This window comes from Thamnophis elegans, chromosome 16 (assembly GCF_009769535.1).
Source record: "Thamnophis elegans isolate rThaEle1 chromosome 16, rThaEle1.pri, whole genome shotgun sequence".
NCBI classification, from domain to species: domain Eukaryota; kingdom Metazoa; phylum Chordata; class Lepidosauria; order Squamata; family Colubridae; genus Thamnophis; species Thamnophis elegans.
In genome coordinates this window covers 22,761,165-22,779,884 of record NC_045556.1, presented here as the reverse complement: position 1 = coordinate 22,779,884, position 18,720 = coordinate 22,761,165, and the positions used below count along the sequence as shown (strand labels likewise).

Here is an 18,720-nt window from a genome sequence, read left to right as displayed (position 1 = left end):
ATTTCCAGCTTGTATTTTCTCTGAACTCAGGTATTGATTTCCGCCACCTGAGCGTCCAATAATGACTAGCAGGAACCAGCTGGCGGATGTGAGCATATCGAGCGCATTGATTGGTGCAAATGGCATTATTTGCCCCTGGGGAGCTGGGACTGGATCGTGCTGGGACACAGCCCCCCACCCCCACCCCATTCCTCTGCAGGAAGCCAACTTAAGTGGCAAATCTTACACTCTACAGCATTCTGGCTGGCTGGGGAACTCTGGGAGTTGAAGTCCACAAGTCTTAAAGTTCCCAAGTTTGGACCCCCTGCCCTATAGGCATCGTAGATAGAAAGTGGTCTGAAATTCGGTGCTTAAGATGAAGCTTTTTCAACCCTCTCAAAACACAGGTAGTCCTTGACTTATGACCACATTTTGGGCAAGTGGCTCCCATTTACAACAGAGTCCTGCAATGATCCAGCCATTATTTGAGATGATTTTTGTCATTTTGTCATAGCAGAAAATGGCAAAAAACACCCATCAGGCCATGCTGGATTCACTTAAGGACCAAGTGCTTCATTCAACAACCATGTGATTCCCTTACCAACCATAGTGACTTGTTTTACAACAATGTATGGACGATAATCAAACTTAGTCTCGTCACATGAAAACTCAAATTCTGACAATACCTTACGACTGAAATTATGGGTTTGTTGTGGTCGTAAGTTAACAACTACTTTTATCGCCCGGTTTTCAAGCCAGGGAAATGCAGCAACATTGGTGGACCACTCCCCAGGTGATTTGCAAGGGAGTGGGAGGGATGTCAGGCCCTTTGGGGTAGACCCAAAGGTGCTTTTTTCAAGAGGCAACTGGACTCTGGTTTTTCTTTGAAGATGTTTCGCTCCTCATCCAAGACGCTTCTTCAGCTCTGACTGGATGGTGAGGAATGGAAGGATTGATACTCCTTGCAGACAGCTGGATATTTGCATTCTTTTAGCAGGTCATTAAGGTCACCTAGATGTTTATCTGTGTCCCGAGTGGTGCAAATGGATGTGGAGCCTTTTTGGAACTGCTAAAAAAGGACTGTGCTGTAGACTGGAGATAGATGATGTCCTGTCCATCCCTCTCCATTGAGAGAAGGTTGTTCAATTTGGACATAGATGGTCTCTTTGATTCCTCTTTCACACCAACGATCCGCTCTTTCCAAAATATGGACTTTGCTGTCTTCAAAAGAGAGGCCTTTGTCTTTCAAATGCAGATGGACTGCTGAATCTAGTCCTGATGGGTTTGTTCTCCTATGTTGTGCCATGCGTTTATGAAGTGGTGGTTTTGTTTCCCCAATGTACAGATCTGCACGTATTTCACTGCATTGTACTGCATATACCACGTTGCTCATTTTCTGTCTGGGTGTTTTATCCTTGGGGTGGAAAAATCCTTCCATTCCCCACCAGTCAGAGCTGTAGAAGCTTCTTGGATGAGAAGCAAAAGGTCTTCAAAGAAAAACCAGAAAGTCCAATTGCCTCTTGGGGAAAAAAAAGAGGGGAAAAAAGCACCTTTGGGACAACCTGGATGACTGAGAATCTCCACAGAGTTTTAGGAGAGAGTTCCGGTTCTGTAGTCTCAATCTTGATTTTCCTGACATTTCTATCTCTACAAGCCCTGCTCGCAATTTTTAGCAAAACATTCCTAGTGACGAAAATCTGGCTGCGTTGAGGATGAGCTCGAAGGAAAGATAAATCACCTACCTCTGTGCATGATCTTATGCTTTTCTCTCAAATACGTTAGGCCTTTTATAACCTGTGAATCAAAAGAAGGCGCTCATTGCAGCAAGCAAACAGTGACCAGCATGTCACTGGATAAACATTGAAGGAATGTAACCGTATTCCTCCTCAATAGAATCTTCCAGTTTGATGCAGGCACACCCAGGTACCTGTTATCATTTTCTCCAAGCCCAATATATATATTTTTTATAAAGAAAAATTGTTTGCAGCTCAACCAAGCACAGGAACATTTTCCACGGGGCAGGTTAATGTTTCTCAGTTTTGCCAACTTTAAGATGCACGGATGTTGACTCCCAGAATTCCCTAGCCAGCAGTACTAGCTGGGGAATTCTGGGAGTCGAAGTCCACGTATCTTAAAGGTGACAAGGTGGAGGGACATTGAGGCAGGTCATCTTACGTTGTCTTAAAACTTTAGGAAAATTGGGAAGCTATTTTTTTTTTGTTTCAGCCGATTATGACAGATGGAAAGCAGAAAGAGAGACGCACATAGAGAGAATGTCTTTTCCACTTGTCTTTTTTTCTGCTTTTTCTCTCTATGTGACCCCAATCCATATTGTGTGCCAAGGAATGGAGAGCTGTTGTTAAACACCATCAGGTTTAACTTCTGGCAATCACACCCACAAATGTTCACCCATCTGGATGGGTCTTTCGTAATAATTCACACTCTTCCAAAGGCAAGTGAGTCATTTCTTTGCAAGAGCAAATGTGTTCCTGGGGATGGAGGCATAAAACAGAGGCTACTACATGATTTACAATCCTTGGAGGGGAGGAAACATCCCTGATTTTGCCCCTTGCAGAGTCAGCCTTATTTGAGGCCTTCATTTTGAAAGGAAAAGAAAGACAGAAGAAAAAAGAAGAAAGGATGAGAGGAGGAGGAAAAAGAGGAGGAGGGGAAAGGAATAAGAAGAGAGGAGGAGGAAGGAGGAAGAAAGAGAGGAGGAAGAAAAGGAAGGAAGAAGAGATGAGGATGGAAAAAGGACGAAAGGAAGAAGAGGAGGAAGAAAGGGACAAAGAGGAAAGAAATAGAAGGAAGGATGAAGAAGAACAAAGAAGAAGGAAGGGAGGAGGAAAAGGAAAGAATAAGAAGAGGTGGAAAAGGAAGGAAGAGAGGATGAAGGGAGGAAGAGGAAGGAAAAAGGAAGAAATAAGGAGGCAGGGAGAAGGAGGAATGAGGAGAGAGGGAGAAAAGATGAATGAGTGAGGACAAAGAAGAAGGAAGGGAGGAGGAGGAAAAGGAAAGAAAGAAGGAGAGAGGAGGAGGAGGAAGGAAGAAGGGAGAAGGAGGAGGAAGAAGAAGGGGAGGAGGAGGAAGGAGGAAGAAAGAAGGGAGGAAGAGGAAGAATTTCATGTCTCGTTGCTTTAAAGATGTTCTCAGCACTCTCTCCCTTCTGGGCCTCTACCCAGAGTGACACCAACCATGTTGACATCTGCCTTTTCACATGCCCAAATTACATACTTACCGCAATGCTGACTTTGCCGAGAATCTTCTCGGGAATTCTGCCAGCCTTCTTCAAGACTTGATCCAAGGATCCGCCATCCTATTAAGAAATGTTCAAGCAGAGAGAGAGAGCCTTTAATTGTGTTCATTGTCAAAGTGTTGAGGACACAGCAAAAGAAACCCAGGGAAATGTAAATTTGGCAACTGGCTGATGAAACTCAACCTAAAAAAAAAGATGTTTTCAGCATGGAATAATCCCGCATGGCTGGAGGAATAACGCTGAATCAAATCTCTACAACTCAACTCTTCCCAAACTGACCCTTCCTTTGGTAATATCAAGGCTTTAGTCCTCAAGTCTCCCAACTAAAACTCAGGATACAAACACATTCCAATACTTGAGAGATTGCCAAGGGAACAGGTGCAGAACAGATGTTACCTTTCTCCTCTCATCACACAAACTGCACAAACTTCATCCTTCCCTCTCTTCATCTCTTGATGGTTCTTTCCCCAAGAGTCTCTATTTTCTGTGAAGTCAAAACTAAATTTCCACCTCAAAAGGAATATTAGCAACCCAACAGGGGAAGATGAGTTAAAAGCTCTGCTTGGCCATGAAAAAACCTCCGTAGCAAACATGGCTCAAAAAAACCAGGAATCAAAAGCTATTTTTTGTTGAATTATTTTTTGCAGAGCCCCAAAGCAATTTCTTCCCCACATAGAGAACTCTTCCACCTCTCATCAAGAATCAGGTGAGGAGGGGCACAACTGACCCCCGAGCACAGAAACAGAGCTCTAACATGTGTGTGTCGGGCTCCATCTGGTCAGACCAAGGCTGACAGATGTCCAAAATAAAGTGAGATTTTTGTTTCTATTAGCAGGAATGGCAAACATTTTTTAAAAAAATGAACAGGAAGGTGGGCGTAGAAGGGAACAAGAAATATTGCCTGCAATGAAATAGAGACAAACTCAGTTCCCCAATTCTTTAGTTTAGTGTTTCTCAACCTTAGCAACTTTAAGATATGTGGATTTCAATCCCCAGAGTTTATGTTGACATCCACATTTTAAAGTTGCTAAGGTTGAGAAACACTGAGGTCTCTAACCGTAGTAGCATGGCTGGCTGGGGAATTTGGGGAGCTGAAGTCCATGAATCTTAAAGTTCCTAAGGTTGAGAAACATTGAAGTCATCGTACATAATTTCTAGGAAGTCAATTTGGGCATAAGACAATCCCAGCACCGGTGGGATGGTAAATTGATGAATCTTCCAGAATAGGAAGTGAAATGTCTTCTTTTCCTCAAAAAATCCGCCCAGTTGCCTTTTCAAAATTAAAAATCACTTTTGATGCTATATCAAGAGTAATAATTCATGAAATGTGTGTACTGAAATTCTGGATAGTTCACAAATCGTTAAAAACTTTTAAAAGAGACAATGCAGCAAATACAAAAACAAAAGGAAAAAAAATGGCAGAGAGAAGAAACCCAGTTGGGAGTAAAAGAGAAAAAGGTCCAAAGTTTGGGGCATTTAAATCTCAGGGCAACCTCAGTCCAGAGAGCAGATGCTGCTATAGAGAGGGGCCATTTTGGGGTCCGGATAGATGGCCTTGTTTGAGCCCTGGGTCAGTGCAGGACATGGGAGGCAAGCAAGCTCAGCCAATGGCTGCTTACTGTGTTGTGAGCGAAAGCAGAATTTCTGGCTGGCAAAGCCCCCAACAGATGGTCTCCAGTGACTCAAACCCTTCAAAAGAGCAACTAGGCCAGCAAAGCTGCATTGGGTAGCACGTGTTAATCAAACAAAATGAGCCTTAATCCTAATTCTCAAGGTCAGAAACCATTTTTTTTTAAGATTTGTTTTTTAGTGTTTCGTCTCGACCTGCCTTTCATTGGCTTTCCCAATGCAATGAGATGAACAACTCTGTCCTTAGGCAACTAGATTAGGGTGGCTTCTGTCTGGAGGGCCAGCATCACAATTATGATGTTATTTTTGTGTTTAGTTGGTATCCATAGTTGGGGTTTTTTTGTGTGTGGCATTTTTGTTCATTGGATTATTATACATTGCCCAGAGTTGCATTGCTGAAGCTGGTAGCCATAGGAAGGCTTTAAATCAGGAAGGGAGGGAGGGAGGAAGAAAGGAAGGAAGGAAAATAGAAGGATGGCTGAACAGAGGGACGGAGGAAAACAGAAGGTTGGCTGAGGAAGGAAGGAAAATAGAGGGATCGATGAATGGATGAGGAAGGAAGGAAAATAGAGGGATGGCTGAGGAAGGAAAATAGAGAGATGGATTAATGGATGAGGAAGGAAGGAAGGAAGGAAAATAGAAGGATGGCTCAACAGAGGAACAGAGGAAAATAGAAGGATGGATGAGGAAGGAAAGAAGGAAGATAGAAGGATAGATGAGGAAGGAAAATAGAGGGATTGATGAATGGATGAGGAAGGAAGGAAAATAGAGGGATGGATAGATGGAGGGGAGGGAGGAAAATAGAGGGAGGGAGGAAAATAGGATGGATGGATGAGGAAGGAAGAAAACTAGAAGGATGGACAGATGGATGAGGAAGGAATAAAAATAGAGGGATGGATAGATGGAGAGGAAGGAGGGAGGGAGGAAGGAAAGAAGGAAGGAAGGAAGGAACTTCTGGCTCTGCTCCTCCAACCAACCTCCCTTAGCCCTTGATGACTCAAGCACCACAGGGACCCAAGCAGTTCCCCCCGCAAGCAAAGAGGGTCACTTACCATGTGCTCCATGCAGATACTGATCTCGCCGTCACTGTAAAAGGCCCCGTAAAACCCCACAATGTAGGGAGAGTTGCATTCGTGCAGGACTTGGAGCTCCCGAATGATCTGGTTGCGAATTGCCGGCTTGATCTCCAGATGAATCAACTGCCAAAAGAAGCAGTCACTGTGGGTTGCCCCTCGGTTCCTTCCAGGACTTCCAAGCCCAGCCCACCCTGCTGCCCGCAGAGGACTCGGGGGGGGGGGGGGGGCTCTGATCTGAAACCCCTTCTGATCTTTACTGCTCTGTGCCCACAAGCCACCCCTCAAAGGTGCCCGTGCCATCCTTCATTTACCAAGGAAGGAGGCATTTCATCGTTCCTTGCCTGCCTAAGAGGGGAAGGCAAAATTCTAAGACTGAATATTGGCAGTCCTCGAGTTATGACCACAATTGTCACCGGAATTTCAGTCACCAAAGACGCAATCATCGTGCAAGTCATTGTCTGACCAGATCCAATTTTATGATTTAATTTTTCCCCAAGTTCATTAACCAATTCAGGTGGCTGTTAAATGAATCACATGCTCATCAAGCAAATCCATCTTTCCCAGTTGGCTTTGTTTGTCAGAAGTCATCTGGGAAGGTCCCCAAATCACGGTCATATGGAGACAAAAGACATCGCAACCCTCACGGCTGTACATTGGGTTGCAAGTACGTGAATTGCCATCGCGTGACTATGGGGTGGTACAACAGTCCTTAACTTCTGGGGCAGGTTGTAAGTCACTTTGAAGGCTGATGTAACTTTGAACCATCCTTCAACGAAGAGTGGTAAATCAAGGACTACCTGTGCCCCATTTGAATCTCTCTCTATCTGAGCTCATGATGGAAGAAAAAGAAAGAGTTTGATACAGCAACAAGCTAGCAGGTGACTCATTTGTTAATTATGTCCTTAAAGAGTTTCTGAAGGACACGAGCTTGACGAAAACGAGCAGGCTCAGAGAGTGACTGGACCAAGAACATGATTTTCTGCGGGTGAAGGCAGACTCCAGCCCAGCACTTCCAGGCCTCTGCTTTCACTTTTAAGCATTTTTAAAGGTAAAACAGGTGAGCAGAGAAGCTGGCTGGTTGTTGTGGTCCGCGGACTGCCAGCAGAGCTAGCAGGGGAGTCAGAGGAGGTTGAGGGAAGGCCCGGGCCAGCTTCAGAGCCTTTGGAAGGCCTTTGATGAGGAAGCAGAGTCAGAGGCAGGTGGAGAGGCAGCTGTCTTCAGGGCCAGAGCTAAATGACGGGGAGGAACAGATGGGGCCCATCTCAGATGCATGTATGCATAAAGAGGAGAGGAGAACCACGGAAAGCAATAAGCCGGCTGTCGGGGAAAATAAGTCGTAGACGCTAACCAGCCCTTTCCTGGCTGGGAAATAAACAGTAGGGGTTTGGGAGTGGCCTGTCGTTGCAGGCAACTGTTCGTTTGCATGTGTGCATCCATCAAGTCGGATTCCTTTGCCAGAACCAGGTTTGTCTGGACTAATTGCTCTGTATTTGAGCTGCTGACAGACTCCCCTGCTGGGAAACAATAGGGAGTGAATTTGCCTCAGCCGGGCATGAACAGGGGCTGTTTCTGTTTGGCTTAATCATTGCAAGGGCTTTTTATCCTGAGTTCTCATGTCAGGCCTGCAGCCATGTTTTCTGTTGGATCTTTGGCCTGCCACACTTTCTATTATTCTGCTAGGCATTTTCTATTGTGGGAAAATGGGAGGGATTGTATGGAGTTAGATGTGATGTAGCCATAACAAAATTCTTTCCAGAAAGCCAAGGTCATCCTTTGTCTTTGCACCTCTGCATCTGACCAGAAATGGATGGGTGGAACTGCCAGCATGGCAGTGGAAGGTTGGACCATGTGATGGACTTGTGGGTGTGGGGGCAAGATCTTGGACTTTCAACTGGGTGGGGAAAACCAGGAAGTTTTCAGATTCCGGTTTTCCCAGATGTGCCAACATGGCTTTCTCAATAAATTGGAACTTTGAGCAATACTTTGCCTTGGACTCTGATTTACTTTTGAGCGCTATTTGGAACCCTGACAACGGCTCCTGCTCTGTTTTAAAAAGGGGGTTGTTTTACGTGAGTAAGTGATTTCTCATTGCATGCAAAGGCTGGGCCAGAACACAGGTAATTGGAGGTACATCAATGCTCAGGAGGTCAAATTGTCCACCTCCAATTAATGGCTTCTACAAAAGGCAGCTGATTGAATAAACCATGGTCAGAAATGGCTTAGCAAGACATGCAAACTTTGCCAGTCACGAAACTCACCTTCCTGGCCATGATGAGTCCAGAAGGCTTGTGTGAGACTTTGAAGACCACGCCACCATTGCCTGCACCCAGTTCGCTGATCTTCTCGAAGTCATCGTCCTTCAGTTCTCCTACTTTTTGCTTCTGGGTTAAAAAGGCCTCCAGCCGTTTCCGCTGCTGCTCATCCAGTTCCAACTCCTCCAATTTTTTCTGCAGGGCTTCCAAATTAGTCCTGTGGGACCCAGGTGAGAGAAGGGAGAAACTCCTATTATTAAAGACACAGGAGCCGAGAACTCTGGGCATGCTCTTTTCTCTCAAGGTACAGAAAACTTGCTCGTAAGAAAGAAAAGTTTTGATGCAGGTTAGAGCAAAGCTGCCTTGTTGTTTCTCCTGTCACCCACTACCCTGACCAATTGTTATGGTGTTTGTGTCTTGCCTTTTGTCTGCAAGCTCCCCTGTAAGAGGAGGAGCGGCAGAATCTGGGGGTGGAGTCAAGAGAGGAATCAGCTTAGAATCCCAACCTAGCCACAAGCGAGCCAAGTCCAAGTCCTCTTGAATTCTGTGGACCCTTGTCTAACTCCAAGCAGGTGCAAACCATGAGTTGAGATGATTCTTGTGCATAGGGTGTTTAGCAATAAATCAGTCTAACTTAGGTAGGTATATATGATCTTTTAGGTAGATATGATCTTTTTCTCTTGACATCTCCTTACAAAGAGCTCCCTCCTAGTTTTATCGCCCAACCACCCTGTGGGTAAATTGGGGCACAAGACAGCATGGCCCCTAGGCATCCCAGGTTGGTTGGTTTATTGGTTTTGTATGCCGCCCACTCCCGAAGGACTCCGGGCGGCTCACAATAAACAGGGGAGGGAATAAATAAGACAATACAAACAATTTTAAAATCCACAACAGTCACAATTAAGACGGGGCTGGGTGCTTTAACAGCCTGCCGGATCAGCCAGGACTTAGTAGCTTTACAGAAGGCCGGGAGGGTAGTAAGGGAGCTCTACAGGGAGCTCTACAGCCTACTAAAGAGCAGGTAGAAGCCGCAAGATCTTCAGCTGCCACAATGCACCTCCTGAGGTTTGGTTGGGAAGGGAAGGACCAATTCCACTTTCTATGAAATGGATTATTAGTGACTGGCAGCCATCTTGTGAGAGTGCTCCACTTCTGTTCTCAACGTTAAAGATATGTCCCTATCCACACACATGTATTTTTCCTGCCTCTGTTCCTCCCTGTTGCACAGATGGAACACCTTAATGCCGGGGTCTTCAACCTTAGCCACTTCGAAGACTAGTGGACTTCAATTCTCAGAATTCCTCAGCCAGCAAAGCTGGAATTCTGGGAGTTGAAGTGGCCAAGGTTGGAGACCTCTGCCTTAATGGGACGCCCATCCAGCAGAAATAATAGCAACCACACAAGCATCACTAATTAACTTTCAAACCGAAGAAAAACGTTTCCCATCCTCTGGCGTTCATTGATTCAACACAGCTGTCTTGTTCCCGATGAGCAATCATTTCCCCTACAGAAAATATTCTCAGATTCCATTTGCCACAAACAGATAGTACTTTCCATTCTGCTGAAATGTTTTAGGCACTCAAGGGAACCACATCTGCAAGCCGTTACGCAACCACTCACACTTCGCATGGATGCACCTCACTTGTTCATCATTTCTCACAAGGAAAATACAGTAAACAGGTTTAAAAGAAGACGACCGGAGATGCTATGCCTCTTGTTCTAAAGGTCCATCATCTCTTAGACCAGGGGTCTCCAACCTTGGCAACTTTAAGCCTAGCGGATTTCAACTCCAAGTTGAAGTCCACCAGGCTTAAAGTTGCCAAGGTTGGAAACCCCTGTCTTAGATACCCCCTCCCCAAATGTTACAAGGTATGATGATTTCATTTCCCAGAATTCCATGCTGGCTGGGGAATTCTGGGAGTTGAAGTCCACACATCTTAAAGTTGCTAAACACTGTCTTGGGCTTCTTTCAAGGTTCCTGCAGATGGTTCCTGGAGGTTATTTTTAAGCTGAGAGGTGTAAAAGCCATTCTGTTCTTCTCTTGCAGCAGATCCTGTCAGCTGCTAGTGTATTTTGGGGTCTTCAGCTAAGCACGTTTAAGGAGTTCAGGAAAGCCAGCGGCCACTTTTGAACCTTGCTAACCAAAAGACAGAGAAATGAGCTGACGCCAACTGTTAAGCCTAACACTTTCCGCCTTGAATTTTGGCAGTTGTTGCAAGATTAGGCTTGACCAGTTCTCACCATTAAGCAAGACTCCTGCAGATGAAAAAGGGCTTATGAGAAATCCAGCAGGAAAATCAGCAACAATTTGCAAACTCAAGCGCTGCACAGCAACAGATTTGTGGACCAGTAATTTTTAAAACAGCAGGAAATCACTTTTCACGCTCACAATGAAATGGGTTTTGGTTAGAACACAGCTACGGAACATTGCAATTTTCACAGAATGGATGGTTTAAACCACAGGTCTTCAAACGTGGCAACTTTAAGACTTGTGGACTTCAACTCCCAGAATTCTCCAGCCAGCATAGCTTCAACTCCCATAGCTGCCTGGAGAATTCTAGGAGTTGAAGTCCACAAGCCTTGAAAGTTATCAAGTTTGAAGACCTCTGGTTTAAATTCTCCTTTGGTGGGAGGAGGGAGGAAGCAGAGGGCAATTTCCAAGCACTAGCTGAAAATAAAAAGCTGTTAAAAGAAATAAAAAACCCAAACAGCTGTCTTTGCCTACCCCTGTCTTTAGGTTGACAATCTCAAACCAAAATGTGAATAAGCTATCATTAGGAGCAGCACAGATCTCGCATTAGTAAGCCACAGTAAATTTTCAACTGTCATTGCAATTGGATTATGTGCTTCCTGCTCCGGGAAAGATTCTTTTCCCTTAGCAGAGTGGAAGACAGCTCGTGTGGGAAATTACCCCATAATTGGCTGGGTGAAATTAGCTGGGATCAATAGGATAGGATAGAATATCTCAATTCTATCTGGATCAAAGGATCCCAGTGAACATTTGCCAAAGAGCCATATGGAAAAAACAGTCCTGGGAAAGCTTTTAGATAAGGAAGCCAAATTCATTTCGAGTGTCTATGTGAATAGCAATACACAGATACACACAGAGATGAGAGGCCTCTATTATCTGAGATATAAACACACAGAATTAGCCTTGCATCCTTTTGCCGCCTCGTGTAACAAATCAGTCATTCCCATATGCCTAATGTAGCTCTCTGTATGATTTACAATTCCTACCTCCCTTATCAAAGAGTACCTTTTGTCCCTCCTCCCTGCCCTTTCTGCCAGAATGTGTAATCAAGAAGTGATTTGTAACATACTGTGAGATCCTTTGTTTTGTATTAAACTGCTGACTAGCTTTCTTTGAACTTTCCTAATAAAAAGTGTTCTGGTTTAGCCAGAAGACGCCATTTTCACCCAGTCTGCAGTGTGTGTGTGTCTCATTGCCAAAGCAGCCTAGGAATTAGAGATTCGTGAAGTGGACCATCGGATTGTGAGAATGCTTGTATTCCCAATGCAAGCTCACTCTAACAAGTGGTGACCTCCGACGTGATCCATTTCACAACGCCAGGAATCAGTCGAGGTGCGACGCAGGGAGGCCCGGACAGGTCGAACGGACTTTCAGCGTGCCCAATATTCCCATCTCTTACCCAGCGCACCTTCCGTAAGTATGGGAAAAGATTTGTCTAAAGGGCGGGCGGCCCATCTTAAGGAAACAGGACCCCTGTCCAGAGAGCAGAAGGCTCACCTTAAGGAAATTGGACAGATTATTGGAGCTCATAAAACTATATTAAAGGATAAAAGTGAACTTCCCACAAAAAAAGAGGTTAGAGAATTAATGAGATACATTTGGCAATACTGCCCGTGTTACCCAACATTTGGATCTCTTAATATAGACACATGGGAGAAAATAGGCTCCTATTTACACGAGGAGCCCAGAGCACCCACAATAATATTAATCAGCTGGAAGGCTGTTTTAACCGCTCTCTGTCTTCATCACGGAGACACATTCACGCTTTCCAAAAAGCAGGCAGATGAATTAGCATCTCTAAACCCCACTGCCCCTCCCAAGTATGAGGAAATAACAACAAAGGCTGTAGGGGGAGAGAAAAGAGAAAGCAAAGAGGAGATTTTAAAGCAAACTCCTCAGGAAGAAACATCTAACACCCCAGAAAAATCTGATATCCCTCCTAAATATGAAGAAGTAACAACAGAGATTGTAGAAAAGATAAAAGAGGAGATCAAACAACAGGCTCCTCAGGAAGAAAAATCTAATATTTATCCAGTTTTAAGAAGTACTGAGTACTCACTCGGTCCCCTCACTGCAGGAATGCAAAAAAAGAGAAGTGGGGACGATGTGAAGTTGGACGACCTGAAAATGTTAGCCACCTTTCCTGTTGATTTTACAGGACAAAACCCTGTATTCACCCCCTTGCCACATAATATTTTAAAAGATTTAAAATCAGCCATAATAACCTATGGCTTGTTGTCTCCATATGTGCAAGGTTTATTGCAGAGTTTGTCTGAAAATTATGTTTTATTGCCAAATGAATGGTACTCAGCAGCAAAAATACTTTCCACTTGGCAGATTGTCACGGAATGTTTAAAAACTCATGAACAAGCCGTGATGGGGGGAACAGACACCCCCCTGCTATATTTGAAAACCTCTTTGCTAAACTCTCACTCTGAATCCAAGGCTTTCTTTTCCCTTGTATGCATGCCTTTGAAGCTTCTCAACGTTACGCTTCTGTCTGTTTCACGGTCGGGAGATTAATTTTGGGGCATTCGGCCAGCCCCACACAAAAGGCTGTCTTTTATTTTCCTTCTCATTTCAATCTTTTGGCAAGTGAATCTGCCTGGCTCTTCCTATTTCTTCCGGTGATTCCGGCTACCTCTATTTCATTTCTTGTCTCAAGGAGTTCTTGTTACTCCCTTTCTTACTGACTCATCTAATTTTTCTTCTGATTGCTTTAAGCACATTCTTCTGCCTGAGCACCTGAAACTTTTTCACAGATGTTTCATTTCTCAGAAACCTGCACTCTTTGCAGCTCTAATTACAAAAGCCCGTGTCAGATTTGAATTGGAATGGAGAAAAATGTTTTTGTGAGTGCATGAATGTGTGCCTAAGTTTTTGTGCACCCTCAAGGTAATTGTAGATAAGATATTTTCAATCCAAAAGACAGGGATTTTAAAGTGTTCAATTTTATAACAAATTTGCTGATTTTCTGGCCACCATCAGATGAAAATTGTTACAGCTGTAATAGTTGTCTTTTAAAGGTTCTATAATTAAGGCACGTATCCGACCGGTCGTTTTAAAACTGCATGTTAATTTGTGGGGGAGAGATTTGTTGTCTCAGTTTGGGGCAACCCTAACTTTGGAGTAAAAGTAGAAAAAGAGTGAAAGAGAAAGAGTGATAAAAGAGTGAGAAAGAGGTAGAGAGAAAAAAGGAAGTGAATAGAGGTAAAGAGAAAGAGGAGAATTGACTAAAATTGATGTTTGAAGTTTGTAAATGGGCTTTGGCTTGAAGCTGTGAGGGTGAGAAGATTAGTTAGGATTTAAACTGCTCTCTGAAATTCCTCGCTGTTTGAAGAATGCATGACAAAGGATTTTGCATGTGAAGTTAATTTACACAAGCAGTTTGATTGCAGTGTTAAATGGTAAAAGTTGGTATGCACGTACCTTGATTTCTTTCATATAAAGAAACAGCAAGTTGCAAAGATTGTTTATGTGTGTATGTTTGCGTGTTATCATTTCCAAGCTTGTTTAGAGGAGGCAGAGTGAGAACAAAGGAGAGATTGTAAGAGGTTAACACCCAGCCATTTCCCCCCCCTTCCTTTCCCCCTGAATCATTCCTTGGAAGGAAACAGGAGAAGGGGGGAGAGAAAGAGAAGTGTGTGTGAGTGACTGCTTTCAGATCTAGAGGGAGAGAGACAGTGAGAAAATAGAGCTCATTGGCTTACGTATAGCTTTTTGAACTGATGGTAATGAATGTTTTGTATTAAGAATAAATGAAATGGACCCTTTAATGAAGCTTACATTAAAAAACTTTAATCCAATTTGGATTGAACAGTGGTCCCTCCCTATTGTTAAATTAGAAGCCTTAAAAGAAATTGTGCAACAGTTGTTATTAGATAAAAAAAATAGAATTGTCAAATAGCCCTTATAATACTCCTGTATTTTTAATTAAGAAAAAATCAGGGAAGTGGAGAATGCTTCAAGATTTAAGAAAGATAAATGAAGTGATTTGTCCCATGGGGCCCCTGCAATGCGGTTTACCAAATCCTAATATCATTCCTCAAAATTATGCTTTAACAGTCATTGATTTAAAAGATGCCTTCTTTTCAATACCTTTACATAAAAAGGACAGAGTATTATTTGCATTTACAATTCCTGTACTAAATTATAGTGAGCCAACAGTAAGGTATCAGTGGAAAGTTTTACCCCAGGGAATGCTAAATAGCCCAACGCTTTGTCAATATTACATTAATAAAATTTTAAAACATTTTAGAGCCAAGTATAAAGGTATCCTATTCTACCACTACATGGATGATATCTTGCTAGCCATAGAAAAAGATGCACAAAGTGCATATTCACAGGTTTTAAAGGAGATCATACACGATTTTAATGATAAAGGATTTAAAATTGCTTCAGAAAAAATTCAAACTATGCCACCATATTTATATTTGGGACATAGAATCATGACATCTCATGCCTCACCAGTAATTCCAAAACTACCTGAGATGGATAAATGTAGTTTGGTGCAGTTACAACAGTATTTGGGTTCAATTAACTGGGCACGTCCCTACATGGGATTAACTACGAGTCAATTACAACCCTTATTTGCATTGCTGGCAGGAGGAAAAGAGCCTGCTGCTATACTAACCATAGGGGACAAAGAAAAACTGTGTATTCAGGTGATTGAAGCAGCTCTAGCAAAGACTTGGGTAGACAGGATGGTTTCACACGTTCCTATCTCAGCTGCTATTTTCAATACCAAAAACTTGCCCACAGGGTGTTTGCTGCAAATACAACAGAACAAAGTGTTAGTGATTGAATGGATACACTTAGCAAACAGCCCGGGGAGAACAGTTTCAACAAAACCTCTATTGTTATCCCAGATAATTATAAAGTTAAGAGAGAGAGCTCGAGCTGTACTAGGAACTGACCCAGAAACTTTTTACGTTCCTTACCCACTACCTTGGTGGGAAAAATATTTTCAAATATCAGATGCACTTCAATTGGCCTTAAGTGACTATTTAGGGACAATTAAATACCACTATCCCACAGATTATAGGTTTTTGTTACTGAATCTACAACATTTACAATTGACTTCCTTACAAAGTAAACTGCCAATTAAAAATGCAGTTACAGTTTTTGCTGACGGAACTAAAAACAGGGGTGCATGTGTGTATCAAATCTCAGGACAATGGGTGATTTACCACACGCACCCTCAGAGTTCAGCACAGCGTTCTGAGTTGGCTGCCTCCATATTAGCATTTGAGAAATTAAAAGATCAAGCATTTAATTTAATTGTGGATTCATTGTATGTTTACCAAGTGATTAATAACTTGTTTGATGCCTATCTTTCACCAGCCCTAGATAAGCAATTGTTAGATATGTTTTTACAGTTACAGCAATTAATTATGGATAGAAAATTTCAATATTTTGTGGCTCATATTAGGAGTCACCAGTCACTTCCTGGAATGCTAACAGAGGGGAATGATTATGCAGACAAAGCCGCTAGGGAAAGTTTTGTTGGATTTGCAACTCCATGGGAAAGCCATGAGTATTTTCATCAAAATGCAAAAGCCTTAGTGAAGATGTTTGGAATTTCAAAAACTGAGGCTGTAGCGATTATCCAGCAGTGCTCAACCTGTAGCAGGCAAGGTAACGCAATTCCTATGGGAGTTAACCCCCGAGGAATTAAGCGTTGTGAGATATGGCAAATGGATATCACACAATACCCTTCCTTCGCACCCTGGAAATATATTCATGTCACAGTGGATACCTTTTCAGGTTTTATTTTTGCAAGCCCACAGCGGGGGGAAACAACCAAACAAGTGATCAACCATTGTATGCGCTCTTTTTCAGTCTTAGGAAGCCCCCTGGAGATTAAAACAGATAATGGACCCGCATACAGTAGCGCTGCATTCGCTACTTTTTGTGATCAATGGAAAATTGTCCATAAATTTGGCATCCCATACAATTCCCAAGGACAAGGAATTGTAGAAAGAGCAAATTTAACACTAAAAATGATGCTTGAAAAACAGCAAGGCCCCTTTAAGATAGGGTTGCCTGAAATCCAAAACCGTTTGAGCAAAGCCTTATACACACAGAATTTTTTAAATCTTACAGGCTCACCCATAGCTTCCACAGCTGGGGAAAGACATTTTCAGCATAGCGTAGTTTCTCCCCGCCCTCTTGTTTATTACAGACAATTGCCAGACCCTCAGTGGAAGGGCCCCGTGGAGCTCGTTACCTGGGGACGTGGATACGCTGCTGTGCAACTCCCGGACAGAGTGTTGTGGGTTCCTGGAAGATGCATACGACCGTTTCATGAGAAATCAGTGAAAACAGATGATAAAAAGGATCCCGAAGCAAGCCTATCCCTTTTGTTTCAAGCCACAGACGACTAACATTGCTCCCTGCGAAGCCTGTTGCTGTTTCCATTGCTTCTCCTGTGAGCTGACTGCAAAATCCCGTGTGACATTGTGATAATTGAACAGTATCTTGAGGAAAATTTTTCCTATACCAATCCTTCTCACACTGAACTCCGTATCACACCAACAGTACAACAAGCTATTGACAATCCTTTTTATAACCATTATCACCAAGGATCTCTTGACCCCTCTTTTGATATCTAGTACTCAAGATGAAAATCCGTCCGGAACAGGTTGTTGGCCGGTCATATGTTCCCAGAGTACGTCAGCCCCGATGCCCATTTTTCAGAGGACCGTCGCCTGGACAGGAAATGGGATTTTGGGATCTTTGGGCTCTTCCGATGTCTTGTAAGCATTTTCTGTTGCACCTTTTGCTGATGATGTTGGGAATGGGAATTATGCTTTTAATTGTATGGGGGGCATGTGAATATGAACGCAAAAATAAGAAGGGAATAGTGGAGGATATTCAAGAAATTCCTTTCACACACAACCGCTCAAAAAGAGCGATCATTCCATACTCCAATGGGAAAAACTGCAATTCTCAAGGGATATGCATCTACCCTCACAATACATACGGAGAAGCCAATACACAAGTTACCTTAACTTGTTATTTGAAAAATCCAGCTGCAGCGTGTTTAATTACATGGCAATTTTTGCCTGCAAAATTCAAAAAGGCAATCCAAAATGTGAGAGGTATTTCACACCCGAAAGAGAACGGCTGTTTATCACACATTAAAGTAAAAATTACAGAGAATTCTATAGGTTGGTATCAATGCACGCAATACCAAAAAGGGTTACCTAATAAAATAATAAAAACAGAAGTAACCTCAAGAGCAAGTATAAAATTTCCCCCAGTTAGTGAATGGTTCTTAACATTATTGAGTTATCAACAAGAGATAGGAGGAGACAGCTTTCACCACCTAACAAAAAGAGAGATAAAAGAGGACATTTGCACAGCCTGTTTACAAAAAACCAAACAAGGTACAAAAATTTCCATGACCTTAATATATTATACTATGAAACCTGAATGCAATGGAACCTTAATACCACCATGCACACATAATAATACACAATACAATCAGTGCTATACACCAAATGGAATACAATGTTATGAACCGAAAGCGGTAGGACCTATAACAAGTAGCATCTATGTTTATGGCTATAAAGGAGGATCTAGTTTAAAACATCAATTTCTTACAGCACAAAGATTATCAGGGTACATAGCCCATAATGTTTCAAAGGGAATGGCACCTGTCACTGTTTGTTTTGATACATGTTTAGCAATTGATATAGGGCAAGGAACAGGATCCGCGGGGGTAACCTGTGGAGGACAGTCGTGGGAACAATCATACATCCAAAACCATAGATATTTATTCACTCGCTCGACACTTTCAGCACATGGAGGCTATACCCAACCGAGTGTATATTGGTATACAAGTGGCTATGGACCTAACAATTTTGATCTTTCTGTTACTCCAGTCACTACTGATTGTCAATCCCATCACTGCACACCACTCTGCCTTTCTGCACAGGTAGCAGGTACTTTAGGCACCCGATACTATCATTATGGTATTGGTATAGATAAAGCAGGAAAGGATCCTTATGGATACATCATTGTAAAGACTGAAGCAACAAAATTAACAAATCAACCTGTAAAGTTTTTTTGGAGCTATGACCAGGAGATTGCTAAACTTAATGATCTACCTACACCTCCAAAAGCAAAAAATATGTTTATTAATTTGGCTCAAGAAGTTGCTACAGAACTTATGTTAAAAAATTGTTTTGTATGTGGAGGAACCACTATGGGAGATCGCTGGCCATGGCATGTACAAGAAGCAAACTATACTGAAATAGCTCAATGGAAAGG

General features: G+C 42.8%; 1 protein-coding gene across 1 annotated transcript in view; it reads right to left on the bottom strand.

The window, feature by feature from the left end:
- MAP2K1 (mitogen-activated protein kinase kinase 1) overlaps window positions 1-18,720 on the bottom strand; it is a 52,242-nt gene that overhangs the window by 15,593 nt on the left and 17,929 nt on the right. Inside the window, exons 2-5 of the mRNA XM_032232904.1 lie at window positions 8,199-8,409; window positions 5,917-6,063; window positions 3,218-3,295; window positions 1,722-1,773 (exon numbers count right to left, since the gene is read on the bottom strand). Of these exons, the coding sequence (XP_032088795.1) occupies window positions 1,722-1,773; window positions 3,218-3,295; window positions 5,917-6,063; window positions 8,199-8,409 (488 nt within the window). The remainder of the gene's footprint in view (window positions 1-1,721; window positions 1,774-3,217; window positions 3,296-5,916; window positions 6,064-8,198; window positions 8,410-18,720) is intronic.